This window comes from Theropithecus gelada, chromosome 3 (genome assembly GCF_003255815.1).
Source record: "Theropithecus gelada isolate Dixy chromosome 3, Tgel_1.0, whole genome shotgun sequence".
NCBI lineage: Eukaryota > Metazoa > Chordata > Mammalia > Primates > Cercopithecidae > Theropithecus > Theropithecus gelada.
Window position 1 is genome coordinate 33986319 of NC_037670.1, and position 15711 is coordinate 34002029.

General features: G+C 36.8%; 1 protein-coding gene across 1 annotated transcript in view; it reads left to right on the plus strand.

Annotated features, from left to right (window-relative positions):
* The window catches only part of LTN1 (listerin E3 ubiquitin protein ligase 1), a 64229-nt gene extending 48800 nt beyond the window's left edge, over positions 1–15429 (plus strand). The window contains 8 exon segments of the mRNA XM_025381042.1: positions 241–341; positions 721–750; positions 1188–1374; positions 6856–7027; positions 7921–8141; positions 10903–11097; positions 12265–12432; positions 13058–15429. Of these exon segments, the coding sequence (XP_025236827.1) occupies positions 241–341; positions 721–750; positions 1188–1374; positions 6856–7027; positions 7921–8141; positions 10903–11097; positions 12265–12432; positions 13058–13120 (1137 nt within the window). The 3' untranslated portion in view covers positions 13121–15429.
* The last annotated feature ends 282 nt before the right edge of the window (positions 15430–15711 follow it).

Below are 15711 nucleotides of genomic sequence, written 5' to 3' on the forward strand. Positions count from 1 at the left end.
CTTCCTGGCCTATAGCAGACATCATGAGTAGTATGTTGAATGAAAGAATAAATGAACCAGTGTGTATAGAGTAGGCAGGGTATAGTGGAAGATAAAGCCGAAAGGGTAGTTAATGAGGCCCGATAATGAATGGCCTTAAAAATGACTTTTGGGGGCGGATTTGGGCATCATTTGGTAGGAGACAGGGCACCATCAGCTGATTCTGACACTAGTGTAATGTGAAACATGAATTGTAAAAAGAAGCAAGCAGAGGTGGAGGTCATTCCAGAAGTTAAATAACAATGCGTGGAGGGCAATGTGAAAAGTGGAGAGATTTTGGAGCTGGTGTTTTATAAGATCTAGTGACTATCAATATGGAATATAGAAGGCTGGGTACGTGAGATGGAGGGGTTGAAGGAAAAGACCTAAGAGCAGAAGTTTGGAGAAGGCCTATGCTTGTGGGCTGGGAGAAGGAAGCCACAAGGGAAGAACGATCACAGCAGTGAAAGGAGAGAACCAGGTTAGAGTATCATAGAGAAGAGGGTTAAGCATTTTACTTTTTGAGAATCTCCTAAGTTCACCTGAAAGTATAAATGAGTAGAGTAGTTCAATAAAGAAGAAAATTAACTTACTTTGTTGTGAAGTAATCTGAATGGTACATTTATTTTCCTAAAAAGATACAATCATGATTTTTTAAATAGGCACATAATTATTTTCTGTGTTTATCATTCTGATTAATAGTACCATTGTGATATTTCTTAATAGCGCTAAGTAGATAATATGCAGTAAAATAGAAACTAGAATGAAGTGACAAAGTTCGAAGTCTTAGTCTTCACTTTGTCTTTTATAGGATGATAAAAGGCCTGGTAGGATTTAGAATCCCTAACGGTTTCCCCTACTAACTGAAAGACTTTGGACTAATCATTTGGCTTCTCTGGGTGTGTGATTTTTTTTTTTCACTTATAAAACAGAAAATTGAAATAGATGTTTTCTAAAAATGTCTTTCCTTCAAGTGCTATAATATGTCTTTTTGATTTTACTGTTATGTGAGATTAGGAGTTAAAAGTGGATCAATAGAGGAGAATTTTTAAAACGTTTTTTGGAAAATAGAGAAATTTTTCTAAAATGCTTGAAGTTTACGAGTACTGTCAGTTTGTTAAGGGATGAGTTATAAAGAAAACTTGTGGTGTTTAATCATTGATTCTTAGGTCACCACCAGCCACACTGATGTCTCTTCTTAGCACTCAAGAGGACTTACTAGAAAATGTTTTGGGGTGTGTTCCTGTTGGACAGATAGTTACTATTAAACCACTGAGTGAAGACTTCTGTTACGTTCTGGGATACCTTCTCACTTGGAAATTAATTCTAACTTTCTTCAAAGCCGCGTCATCACAGGTAAATATATATGTGACAACTTTCGATAGTTCTGTCCTAATATTCTTCTGATACTGTTCTAAATACCTTCCTTCCCTTCAGTTTAATAAAAGGGAAATCCTTATGTTTTAATCTCATCCTTTTTGTTTTTTGCATTTGAGACAGGGTCTCACTCTGTTGCCCATGCTGGAATGCAGTGGTACGATCTCGGCTCACTGCAGCCTCTGCCTCCTAGGCTCAAGCGATCTTCTCACTAAGTGGCTGGGACTACAAGTGCAAGCCACCATGCCTGGCTAATTTTTATATTTTTTGTAGAGATGGGGTTTCACCATGTTGCCCAGACTGGTCTCATACTCCTGAGCTCAAGTGATCCACCCTCGTTGGCCTCCCAAAATGCTGGGATTACAGGCATGAGCCACGGTGCCCGGCCTAATCTCATTTTATCCAGCTAACTTCAGACAATCTGCTTAATAAGTTTACTCCTGTCCCTTATACCTTACCCCTCCAAGCAAAAATAATTACTCTGATATGTGGCCAGACCAACTTTTTTTCTAACTGAATATAGTCACCAGGTTCTTTTATATCAAGAAATAATATTTATATAATTTAATTGTGTACTATCATAGTAATTATTTCAAAAGAATTGAATCTTGTATTTTTTCTGTTTTTTTTGGGGGGTCAGTTTTTCACTCTGTTGTGGAGATTTCACTTAATACATCATTGGCAATTTACCTTACTTGAAAATCACCGTTTGGAGAAAGATCTGTGAAACATTACCTATGTAATAATTCCAACTGTTACCTAAATGGTAAAAATATCTGAAATATTTTGTCCAAATTATTCTAGCAGCCACTAGATGTCTCTGTTGTCTCACGTTTAGGAAGTAAGACCTTGTCCAAGAAGAAACTGGAAAGATCTCTCTAGTTTTTATTTCTTTTAGAAAGATCCCCACTTGAGGATAGTTTGAGCCCGGGAAGCGGAGGTGCAGTGAGATGAGATCATGCCACTGCACTCAAGCCTGGGTGACAGTGCCAGACCCTGTCTCAAAAAGAACAAGGAAGATCCAAATCTCTGTCAATCTTTGATTGAATTAACCTAGTAAAATATGTGCCTTCTTTGACAGGTCAATACAAAAAGATTTAGTTTATCACTTAGTGTGATTAAGTATTCATGGCATTCATTTCCAATGTAACTTTTTGGAATTTTTAAATTATAATTTGTGTTGTTGCTCATAACCTATACCTTGGTACAAAGATACCAATTTTTGCATCTCTGCATTTGTACATCTAAGGAGAAAAATCAAATCACAGAAGTAGCATTGATCCAGTTGTTAAATAGATTAGTTTTCTCTTTAGGCCTGTCACGTATTTTTGTTACTTAAGCTGGTTTTATTTGCTGATGATATATTTCAAGAGCTCCTTATTGGGCTTTTACATCAATTTCTTAAAATATTGTTGATCTCTAAAAAAATAGCAGCAGATTGAGGCTTTTGTGTATAAGAGTTTTGTTCTCATTTTATATTCAGAAATTAGGAAAATGGCCATGCATCACCTTTTTTATTAGGCTGGGATTGGGTTAGGGTGCAAAATTATACAGCAGCATTTATTATTATTATTGAGTCTGAAAAACTTGAACTGAGCTATAGGCAGATAAACCAGAATAACCCACTAAATAATACTAATTATTAGGTTGGTTATTCTGGTTTATCTGCCTACCCATAATTAGTTGAATCCTGAAATAAACAATTTTTCTTCGGAAAACTTTAAATGTTCCTAAATCATGGGTTAACTTTTTTCTCAAAAAAACTCCTAGCAAATCAGATTGAACTAGAAAAAGTTGTATATGTACATGTGTATGTTTATTTGTCTGTTTTATAAAGCTTTACTGAGATATTGCACATACCATAAAATTTACCCACTTAGCATATACAGTTTGGTGTTTTAAAAAAAATTTTTTTTTTTTTTTTTTTTTTTTTTGAGATGGAGTCTTGCTCTTGTCCTCCAGACTGGAGTGCAATGGTGCGATCTTGGCTCACTGCAACCTCCAGCTCCTGGGTTCAAGTGATTCTCCTGCCTCAGCCTCCCGAGTAGCTGGGATTACAGGCGCTTACCACCACGCCTGGCTAATTTTTCTATTTTTAGTAGAGACGGGGTTTCACCATGTTGGCCAGGCTGGTCTCAAACTCCTGACCTCAGGTGTTCCGCCTACCTTGGCCTCCCAACGTGCTGGGATTACAGGCATGAGCCACCGCACCTGGCCACACAGTTTAGTGTTTTTAGTATATAGTCATCCCTTGATATCTGCAGGGGATTGTTTCCAGGCTCCCTCCCATGGCCCCCAACCCAGTGAATACTCAAGTTCCTTATATAAAATGGCATAGTATTTGCATCTAACCTATGCACGTCCTCCTGTATACTAGTTAAAATCATCTCTAGATTAGTTATCATCGATACAACGTAAATGCTATTGAAATAGTTGCTATACTGTATTTTTAACATTTGTAGTATTTTTATTGTATTGGGTTTTTAAAAATCACTTTTTTTGCCCCTCAAATATTTTCTATCTGCGATTGGTTGAATTCTCAGATGTGGAACCCGTGGATGTGGAGGGCTGACTGTATTCACAGACTTGTGCAACTATTACCACTATCTAATTTTAGAACATTGTCAACATCCCATTGTATTTGATAGCAATCACTTCCCATTTCCTCTCAAATCCTACAGCTCCTGACAGCCATTAAACTGTGTTCTATCTCTATGCATCTGCCTGTTCTGGACATTTCACACATCTGGTCTTTTGTGTCTGGCTTTTATCTTAGTATATTGTTTTCAAGATTTATCAGATTGTAGCATGTGTCATAAGTATTGCATTTCTTTTTGTGGCTGAATAATGCTCCATTTTATAGATATCACATTTTGTTTATCTGCTTATCGGTTAGTGGACATTTAGGCTGTTTCTGATTTTTTTGACCATTGAAATAAAGCTGCTGTGAGCATTACTGTATAAACTTTTGTGTTGAAATGTGTTTTCATTTCACTTGTGTTGTATACTTCAGTGGGATTGCTGGGTCATATATGTGTGTTTTTTAAAGTCCATTGATATTGCTGATTAATTTTTAAAATATCTCCAACTTTTTATTTGAAAAAAAATTAAACAACAACGTTGGAAGAATAATTCATGAAAAGTCACATACTCTTTTAGATCAACACATTTTTAACACTTGGCTACATTTGCACGTACTGTATCTGTATGTACTCTTTTTCTGCTGATCTGCTTGAAACTAACTTGCAGACATTATGATGCTTTACCAAAAGCATTTAAACATGTATCTCCTAAGATCAAGGACATGTTTCTACATAAGCAGAATACAATTTTTATATTCAAATTTAATTTTGATGCAGTAGTACCTAATTTTTATTTAGATACTCTTAGTTGTCCCAGTAATATCTTTATAGTTTTATGTTCTTCTGTGTTGAAGATCCAATCAAGAACCATGTTTGTATTTGTTTGCCATATTTCTTTAGTTTCTTTAACCTATAATTCCTATACCTTTCTTTTCTTTCTTGTCATTATTTGGGCCAGCTGTTTTTAGCCTGTCATACAGTTTGAATTTGTCTGATCGTTTCCTCATTAGATTGTGGTTAATTTTCAGCAAGAGTACTTACTAGCCGGGCGCGGTGGCTCAAGCCTGTAATCCCAGCACTTTGGGAGGCCGAGACGGGCGGATCACGAGGTCAGGAGATCGAGACCATCCTGGCTAACACGGTGAAACCCCGTCTCTATTAAGAAATACAAAAAACTAGCCGGGCGAGGTGGCGGGCGCCTGTAGTCCCAGCTACTCGGGAGGCTGAGGCCGGAGAATGGCGTGAACCCGGGAGGCGGAGCTTGCAGTGAGCTGAGATCCGGCCACTGCACTCCAGCCTGGGCGACAGAGCGAGACTCCGTCTCAAAAAAAAAAAAAAAAAAAAAAAAGAGTACTTACTGTACAAGTTGTTACATGTTCTCAGAGTCTTACCTCAGCCATATAATGTCATTGTGTTCTTTTACAGGTTGAGTATTCCTTATCCAAAATGCTTGGGACCAGTAGTGTTTCTGATTTCAGATTTTTTCAGATTCTGGAATATTTTTGTTACACTTACTGGTTAAGTATCCCAGATCCGAAAACCTGAAATGCTCCAGGAGCATTTCCTTTAAGCATCATGTTGGTGCTCAACAAGTTTTAGATGATGAAGCATTTTGGATTTTCAGATTTGGGATGTTCATCCTTCATTAGTGATGTTAAGTTTGATGATAAGAGCACTTTGGTCAACATATTTAAAAAATAAATTCCAAATCCTATTACTTGATCCTTGTAAGTATTCATAGTGTTTAGAAAATAAAAGGCTGGGCGCGGTGTTTCAAGCCTGTAATCTTTGGGAGGCCGAGGCGGGCGGATCACAAGGTCAGGAGATCGAGACCATCCTGGCTAACACGGTGAAACCCCGTCTCTACTAAAAAAAACCAAAATACTAGCCAGGCGAGGTGGCGGGCGCCTGTAGTCCCAGCTACTCGGGAGGCTGAGGCAGGAGAATGGCGTAAACCCGGGAGGCAGAGCTTGCAGTGAGCTGAGATCTGGCCACTGCACTCCAGCCTGGGCGACGGAGCGAGACTCCGTCTCAAAAAAAAAAAAAAAAAAAAAATTGTATTTTACACAAAGAGAGGATAAATGCTTGAGGTGATGAGTACCCCACTTACCCTATTACATATTATATGCCTATAAAATACCTCATGTGCCCCATAAATATCTACTGTGTACCCACAAAAATTAAAAATACAAAATTTTTAAAAACAAAAAAGAAAATGGTATCTTTGTACTATGAGGAGATATGTGATATAGTAGAAGAAATTATCTTAAAACCAATACAGATACCAAAGAACTGCAAAGTCAATGTGGAAAATGCAAGCTGTGTTATTGAGGGAAAGCAGGAGTTGTGAAGCACAGGTCTGACACAGATACCTGCAGCGCTCCCAGTGGTGGTGGCTCGTTTTTCTGTTTTTAAAAGAGAAACCAGAAATCCATATTTTTATGTGAAATCTCCTGATTGAAAAAACAACTCTGAGAAGACCCCCAAGACATCTTGGACTACTAATTTGTGCTCTCTGTCGTAAAGGAATGTCGGAGTTTTTGATACAGGATGAGGTCAGCCATAAAAACGGGATTAGTTTTAAGCAGGAATTTGAAAGGTTAAGGACAATGGTGTGGAAGGAATGTATGGAAGACTTGGGAGGAGAGTGAGGGAATGGTGAATAGATTTTCTTATCTCAGGCACTGTAAGCCAAGGTGAGTGTATTCTAACACAGGAAGACAATTTGAGAAAGATATTAGAAACTTGTTCTAATAATGAGGGGATAGAATGTCTGCTAGTTTATGAGGAAAGGAAATTTGTTATACTTTGAGTTGTTCTTTTATACCAGTTGTCTTGGTGTATTTGGTTTACTAACAAATTCTTTGCTCTCCACCAGCTTCGGGCTCTGTATTCAATGTATCTTCGGAAAACAAAGAGTTTGAATAAATTGCTCTATCACCTGTTCAGGCTTATGCCAGAAAATCCAACCTATGCCGAGACCGCAAGTGAGGTCCCAAATAAGGACCCTAAAACATTCTTTACTGAGGAGCTCCAGCTGAGTATTCGAGGTCAGTAAGATATGTGTTTATGTTCTTTCTTGGACGCTAGATTCACACTAGGTTGAATTAAACTTTTCCCTGGGAATGTGGAGAATAACCCCAAAGCTAGGTCCTGGCTATGAGAATGTTGAACTTGACCATTTTCCACATTTCTCTAAATAGGATGAATAATTTGATTTTACCCTAAAATAAAGGACTGTGAGGAATTTAATATATTTTTGAAGCTTAGTGTGGTGAGACTATTAACTTTTGACTCTGTAAACAAATATTTCTTATGTGATAACATTTTATAGGCATATAAATAAGGGGAAATAAAATTGAATAAAATGTATTTCATTCTGGGAGCTCGCATGTGAGCAGAGAGGATAGATGTGCATATATGTGGTTGTACCACAGTATTGGAAACAATTTACTAAGAATATGCATTTTTTAAATGCCTTGGAGATCTGAGGATGGGCTGCATCTTGTGAGTATTGAGTTGGGTATTCTAAGACTTCTGCACAGCAGCACAGCGAGCTCTGGGGAAAGTAAAGGAGGCCAAACTCCTTTTCATAATTTATAACACCAAGCATCTTTAATTTTTCCTTCTTTTTAAAATATATTCTATTTTATTTGTAGTCTTTCATGTTAAATATAGAATTCTGTTTCTAGGTAGATTTTTTCAGTGTCAATTGGGATTTTCACTTTAAAAAAAAATTATTTTGCCATTCTTATGGTTCATTTTGAATGTGTGGAAAGATGCTCATACTCCAGAGTTCTGGTTTCTCTGGTATGTTTGTTTGATGAGCTATAGCACTATCGTTGAGGAATTAAGGATCAATTTCTAAAGAAAATACTAATATTAGTCTGTTATTCTATATAAGAAATACATGTGACTAATCAGGAATTTGTTTTTTCCTCAGAAACAGCAACTCTTCCATACCACATTCCACACTTGGCTTGCTCAGTCTATCATATGACATTAAAAGACTTGCCTGCCATGGTTAGGTTGTGGTGGAATAGCAGTGAGAAGCGTGTTTTCAATATTGTAGATAGATTTACAAGCAAGTATGTCAGCAGTGTTCTTTCTTTTCAAGAAATATCTTCTGTACAAACAAGTACACAACTATTTAATGGCATGACGGTTAGTATTGTCTTGACTTTCTCCAGAAAAGTTGTTTTAATATTGGGTATGTCTGTCATTGTTAATATCAAAACAGACTGTAGCTCTTGGCTCAGAATTTATAGAAACTGGTGGCCAGGAGTTATGGCTCATGCCTGTAATCCCAACGCTTTGGGATGCCAAGGTGGGAGGATCACTTGAGCCCAGGAGTTCAAGACCAGCCTATTTTGTTTTCTAATTTGTGTGTCAAATCTCAATATTACTTCATGTATGGATTGAAACAGTGGTATAATTTTCATTCACACACTGTATTAGTCTATTCTCACATTTCTATAAATGCCTGAGACTGGGTAATTTATAAAGAAAAGAGGTTTAGGCTGGGTACAGTGGCTTATGCCTGTAATCCCAGGACTTTGGGAAGCCGAGGTGGGTGGATCACTTGAGGTCAGGAATTTGAAACCAGCCTGGGCAACATGGTAAAACCCCATCTCTACTAAAAAAATACAAAAATTAGCCATGCGTGGTGGCGGGCGCCAGTAATCCCAGCTACTCAGAAACTTACAATCGTGGCGGAAGGCAAATGGGAGTCAGCACCTCACATGGCCAGAGCAGGAGGGAGAGAGGTGGGGAGGTGTCATACACTTTTAAACAACCAGATCTCATGAGAACTCACTCACTATCACGAGACTAGCACCTATGGGAAATCTACCCCCATGATCCAATCACTTCCCACTAGGCCCCACTTCCAACATTTGGGATTACAATTCAGCATGAGATTCGGGCGGGATACAGATCCAAACCATTTCACCCAGCAAATAGTTTTTGAGCATTCATTAGTTCATTCAAAATCTGTATTGGAATACTTACAGATGCCAAGCACTGTGTCCCAGTCACCAAGGATATGAACAGTTTAGTAGGACTAGACTCTTGTCCTATAATAACATACAGTCTAATAAAGGGAAAAGAGCGATACTGATAATGATTTTTGCATTGGAAAGTAGCATGTTAAGAGAAAGAGTTCTCATGATCTGAGTGGGAAAGATTCATCTGGCTGAGGGGATCAAGTGAGATTTTATGGAAGAAAATCACTTGGAGGTGGGCAGGATTTTGTTACGGGGAAAATGAAGGGAAAGGCATTTACTATAGAGAAAATAGGCCAGGTGCAGTGGCTCATACCTGTAATCCCAACACTTGGGAGGCCGAGGTGGGCTGATCACCTGAGGTCGGGAGCTCGAGACCAGCCTGGCCAACATGGAGAAACCCCGTCTCTACTAAAAATACAAAATTAGCTGGGTGTGGTGGCACATGCCTGTAATCCCAGCTACTCGGGAGGCTGAGGTAGGAGAATCACTTGAACCTGGGAGGCGGAGGTTGCGGTAAGCCGAGATCACGCCATTGCACTCCAGCCTGGGCAACAAGAGTGAAACTCTGTCTCAAAAAAAAGAGAGAGAGAGAGAAAAAAAAAATACTATCGCAAAAGCAAAAAGCACAAAAGTGAGAATGTCATTTCAGTTGTTGCCCAAGAAATGATAAATAACGCAGTACTGCAACCCAAATAATGAGTAGGAGTCCCAAAGGTGAATAGACTACTCAACAATGAATTAGAGGTATATTGGGAAGGGCCTCAAATAACAATCCAAAGTGGTACAATTCAGCCACTGAACATTTTTCATTCAGGCAGTAGCACGGTCAGAGTTATGATCTTTGAAATTGCTCTGACCATAGTCTATAGCATGATCTATTGGCAAACAGTTTGGATTCAAGTGAATGGTTAGAGGAGACTATTGGGGTAGACATTATGAGCAAAGGACTAGGGCATGGGTGAGGCAGTATCAGTGGGAATATAAAAGAGTAGAGATGTGAGAGATGTGCTAGTTATTTAGTTAATATCTAGGATGAGGTAGAAGCAGAAATTTAAAATGATGCTATGATGATTTTTTAGCCTGGGAGTAGGAAATTCAGAAGATGAAGTTTGATGAAGGATGATAATGTGTGCATTTTATGTTGAGTTTGCAATGTTGGTTTGAAAACCAAACAAATAACTATAAATATTCTGGCAGTTGATGGTTGGCTCCAAAGCTCAGGAGGATTACATGGTAGAGGAAGACTTATTAGACGTAGAAGTGATATTCGATACTTGGTGTGGAATAACCCATTCTGTCACTTATCTATTCAAGGTTTATTGAACTATTATGTGACAAGCCTAACATAATAAAACCTTTTTTTTTTATGAGCAATTAATGTCTTTTAAAACAAACTTTGAATTCACAAAATCACTGTAAAAATATACCAGGGAGATATTTAAACCTATTTCTTTCTCTTTTTTTTAATTTTTATTTTTTTGAGATGGAGTCTCGCTCTGTCACCCAGGCTGGAGTGCAGTGGCTCAATCTCGGCTCACTGCAAGCTCCGCCTCCCGGGTTCACGCCATTCTCCTGCCTCAGCCTCCCAAGTAGCTAGGACTACAGGTGCCCACCACCTCACCCGGCTAATTTTTTGTATTTTTAGTCAAGACGGGGTTTCACCGTATTAGCCAGGATGGTCTCGATCTCCTGACCTCGTGATCCGCCCGCCTTGGCCTCCCAAAGAGCTGAGATTACAGATGTGAGTCACCGTGCCCAGCCTAAACCTATTTCTTAATTATCTTATGTTAGATAAGTGAATGTGTTTACTTGCATTGTCCTTGAATGAAGCCTTTAGCTTTTCATAGTCAACCTATCAAAATGTTTTCTGGATGAAAGAAAGGAATCTGGCAAACAAAATATCCTTTGTTGTACTGCAGGTTAAAGCTCGAGCTACTACTCGAGAGGTAATGGCTACTTATACTATTGAGGACATAGTTATTGAACTTATAATACAGCTGCCTTCAAATTATCCATTGGGTTCAATAACAGTAGAAAGTGGCAAAAGAGTAGGAGTGGCTGTTCAGCAGTGGCGGAACTGGATGCTGCAGTTAAGCACTTACCTCACCCATCAGGTAAGTTTCTGTTTATACATTTGGCTTTACAAACTTGAAAAAGATGATCTATTTAAAAGGGCATTTAAACATAAAATACATCTTTTCTGCTTAAGGTAAAAATAGATATTAAACTTCCTTGGATAAATACAGATATATGCCTAAATGGATTAAACCTGCCTTTCTGTTTTAATTTTTAAGGTGCTGTAATTTATTTTCTGGTGTTTGCGAGGGATTGACTTTATTTCATTAACATTGTAGAAGATGTAGAACAGTGCATGGTATTAAGGAAATTGTTTCAGAGAGGATCTTTTGAAAGATGCTGGACAGATGAATGCCTTCTGAGCTACTTTCCCTTTTATTCTTACATTTCAACTCCTCTTTGGTTAAAGAAGTCCCAGTACTCTCAAAGACCTGTGACCTCTAACCACATTTTAAATCTTCAGTTCTGTTTGCACGCTGTGTATCTCAGGCATTCTACAGTAAGGAAAAACTTTTTTTTTTCCCCCCAAGACGGAGTTTTGCTCTTGTTGCCCAGGCTGAAGTGCAATGGCACAATCTCGGCTCACTGCAACCTCTGCCTCCCGGTTCAAGCGATTCTGCTGCCTTAGCTTTCAGAATAACTGGGATTACAGGCACCCACCACCACACCTGGCTAATTTTTTGTATTTTTAGTAGAGATGGAGTTTCACCACGTTGGCTATGGTGGTCAACGAACTCCTGACCTCAAGTGATCTACCCACCTTGGCTTCCTGAAGTGCTGGGATTATAGGCATGAGCTACGGTGCCCGGCCAAGAAAAACTATTTTAAACAAATATGCTTATCAATATTGTAGAGCTAGAGCAAATAATTTGAGATAATTTCCTCATTTTCAGTTAAACATTAGAACTAACCTAAATGATTTAATTATTAAGAGAGTTTTATCAAGCAATAAGCTTGGACTATTACACTTTAAGTATTGGTCCAGAAGCCTTTAAAGTCTGACTTTATGGAGAAAAATTACATCTGGTTCTGAAAACTTGGGAGGTTATTTTAACCAACATTCATAAAAGTTAGGAGATATGAACATAGCCAAGCAGATTGTCTTCTTTCAGAATTGTAATTCAACTTTAAAATTTGTAAAATTGAATAAAAATAAAATTGGTGGTCATCAGTGTGTCGTGACTTACTTTTCTTCTTGTTAACAGAATGGAAGTATTATGGAAGGCTTAGCTTTATGGAAAAATAATGTAGACAAACGTTTTGAGGGTGTTGAAGATTGTATGATCTGTTTCTCAGTCATTCATGGTTTCAACTATTCCCTTCCCAAAAAAGCCTGTAGAACATGCAAGAAAAAATTCCATTCAGCTTGCTTGGTAAGTCTAAAGAGAAATTAACTTACTTATATTTTATGTATTTTATACACATAAACACACGCGCGCACACACACACATACACAATGTCTAACTTTGGAAGAGAAAGTGTATGTTAAACTTAATTGTAGCTAATGGGAGATATATTAAGAAGTGATTTTTAAAAATCTGCAAAAGATAATTAGCAGTTTACCGAGACTGGTAGAATCAAGGCCCTCTAATAAATGGGTGTTTCCAGTGACCTTTTACCGCTCAAGAAGTAGAAGGTCTGAGATCTAGACCATGAAGGAGACTACAGGAGTCGGTGCTGGAAGCCATCTGGCATCAGAGCCCTATGTTCTTTTTAAACATAGTGAAAAAGAAGTTGCCATTTGTTCCTTTGTTTCACAGGAGATTTCTCATATCTTAGTGGTTGTGTGCATGAGCCTAAGTAGAAAGAACTTAGTGTAGCCATCGGAAGTATACTCATTTGTGTTGATTTTGGAGATACAGAAAGAGCAAACATTTTACTATTCTTCCCTTTTCACTTTATCATTTGAAGGTTACTTTAGATGTATATGTACTTTATGATATATGTAAGAGGAGAGCTTTAAAAAGCTTTTGATATTTAAAACCTTTTCTTTTTCAGTACAAATGGTTTACATCTAGCAACAAATCCACTTGTCCACTGTGTCGTGAGACGTTTTTCTGAGGTTTTCTTCACTGGAAGGGATCCCTGAAGTACATCAAGCAAAGGCATTGGATTTGGATCCATCTTAAAATGTGGATGTGGGGAAGCCAGTGAGCATAACTTTTAAATAGGACCTTCTCTGGAAAATTATTTTGGTTAATGTAATAATCCTAAAATCAGGTTTACTTAACTTTAGATTGCTTTGTAAATGTTTGGAAACTTCCTTTTACAAAAGAATATTACATATTTGAGAGAAAATATTTCTATTAATGGTTTAATCTCTTTGTATATTTAAAAATAAATATGAAAAACCCTAAATTACAGAATTGGAATTTGTGAAAAGATCGTACAAGTATATTATTGATAAACCCGTTCCATTTGTCGATCTGTATTTTAGAATAGTCCAAGTAAGCAAAATGAACGGAGAGAGCTGATTTACATCTATAGGTATTTTAAGTCTTATTTATTAGTCATGACAATAAATTAGTAGTATTCTGATATTTGTAGATTATTTTAATGATAAAAATGACACTAAGCTATTAATATGGCTTGTCTTAAGATATTTGGAAGCATGCTCTGAAATCCTATATAAAAGAGTTTCAACTGAACTTCAAGGTGCCTCCATTTATCAAGGGTTATGAAACTCAGAAAATTAAATTCTTGATGCTGATCTTTTTGCTTGTGGAAGAATTATTTCTATATATTAGTGAAATTTGAATTGTCAACGTGTCAGTGAATTTATTACTCCGTTTGAGCGAGTATGTAGAGGGTGAGAATTTGAAATAGTAATTTGATTATTTCATTCATGAAGCAGAGTGGTAGTTATCTTTCTGTTGACAGGGAAGAAATAAATGAGTATTACTGAAACTTAAAGATCAATGGAGGAAGAAACATTTAAAAATGTTGTAGGAGACTTTCAATTTTGGAAGCAAACTTAGCTGTTCTTACTAGCCAAAGTTATACTAAATAAGAGACTTGGGGGAGCAAATGTTTTTCAGCCTTCAGAAATGGAAAGTTAAGGATTTTAGCACTAAGTAAAATTCAGTATAACAGGCTGAAGTGGAGTAAGTGAAAACCTGCCTTTTGCCACTCTTAAAAATTGTGCCCAAAATATAAAAGTATGGAAGTTTAGAACTTGGAACAATTTTATTGCAGTCTTCCATTACGTGGAAATAGCATATCTAATATCTAGGTTACTTGAGAGACCAGCTAATCATCTCTGTTGCACATGTTTAATTGGCAAAAAGCAATTCATGATAAATAAAATTACTGCTTTCCATCTACCGGGTAAAATGACTATTGAAATAGTATGAATGTGGTCAGAGGATTATAGTTGAGAGTGAAGTGCTATGTGTGGGTTATAGTTCTCTCAAATTATATTTATAGATGCAGTGTCCTGCCCAGTTTTGCTTCCTACATTTTTCTGTAAAATATTTATTGTTTTCTAGGCTTGAGACTCTAAGGGTCAGTAAGTGAAGTATAGATAGCAAAATTTTACTACCTCGTTAACCCTTTTCTTAAAATATTCTCTATCTTTCTGTGTCTCTCTGACATAGTAATCCCAAAGGATTGTGTTACTCCCCTGTGAAAGTTACTGCTTTTCCTTTAAAAATGGTTTTGTAATAAGACTGTTTAAAACCTTTCCAGTATTGGTACATCTTGGCTTCTGGCCCAAACCCAAGCAGAAAAGAAAATGGAATAATGGAGCATTGTTTTTCCACGTTAGTATTAGGGCATCAGATTCTTGGTAAAACACTATAATTAAGTAGTTATAATTAAATAACTGTTCTTCATACTTAGGACTCGTAATACATTTCTTTAAGACTTGTAAATATAATTGTAAAGCTTGTTAACTGTTTATATATTAAAGAAGAAAGCTTTACAAAATAAGACTGAAATTCAGGATACCACATTAAAGTTTTATCTGTACAGCGTGACAACTCTAACAAAAAGGATAGCAGCCCTTAAAATTTTAGCTTAAGGACATTTTAAAATTGCATGAGATTAGCAAAATTATTAATTTAAAACCTCAAAGTAAATTGCAAATTTTAAAATTTATTTTTGACTCTTTTATCACACGCTTTAATGTATGTACATAAGTTTCTGTGGCTTAAATAATATGTTGTTATTTGATACATTTTTCTGGTGCGAGTAATTAATGTTATTATTTGATTGTTATACCATATGTGCCCATTAAAATTCTTTTTAATTACAAATATTTCAAATATACAGAAAAATAATAATATAAATGCCCTTGTACCCTTCACATACTATTTTGCCATATTTGCTTCTGATTTTTAAATAAATAAAATGTTACTCTTTTGTACTTCTCCCTGGCGCCATTCTCCTCCTTCTCTCCCTAGAGCTAACCTACTATTCTGAAGTTGGTGTGACTCCTTCCTATTTAAGATTTTATACTTTACCATGTGTTTTTATCTAGAAACAATATATAATAGTTAACAAAAATTATATTAATGATGTTTTACTGTATGTAATATTTTGTAACCTGATTTTCCACTTAACATAATATGCTGTTTAGTGTCATGTCAGTTTACTTACCAATTCCCTTACTAATGGTTGTTTAAATTGTTACTTTTTTGCCATTTTGAACA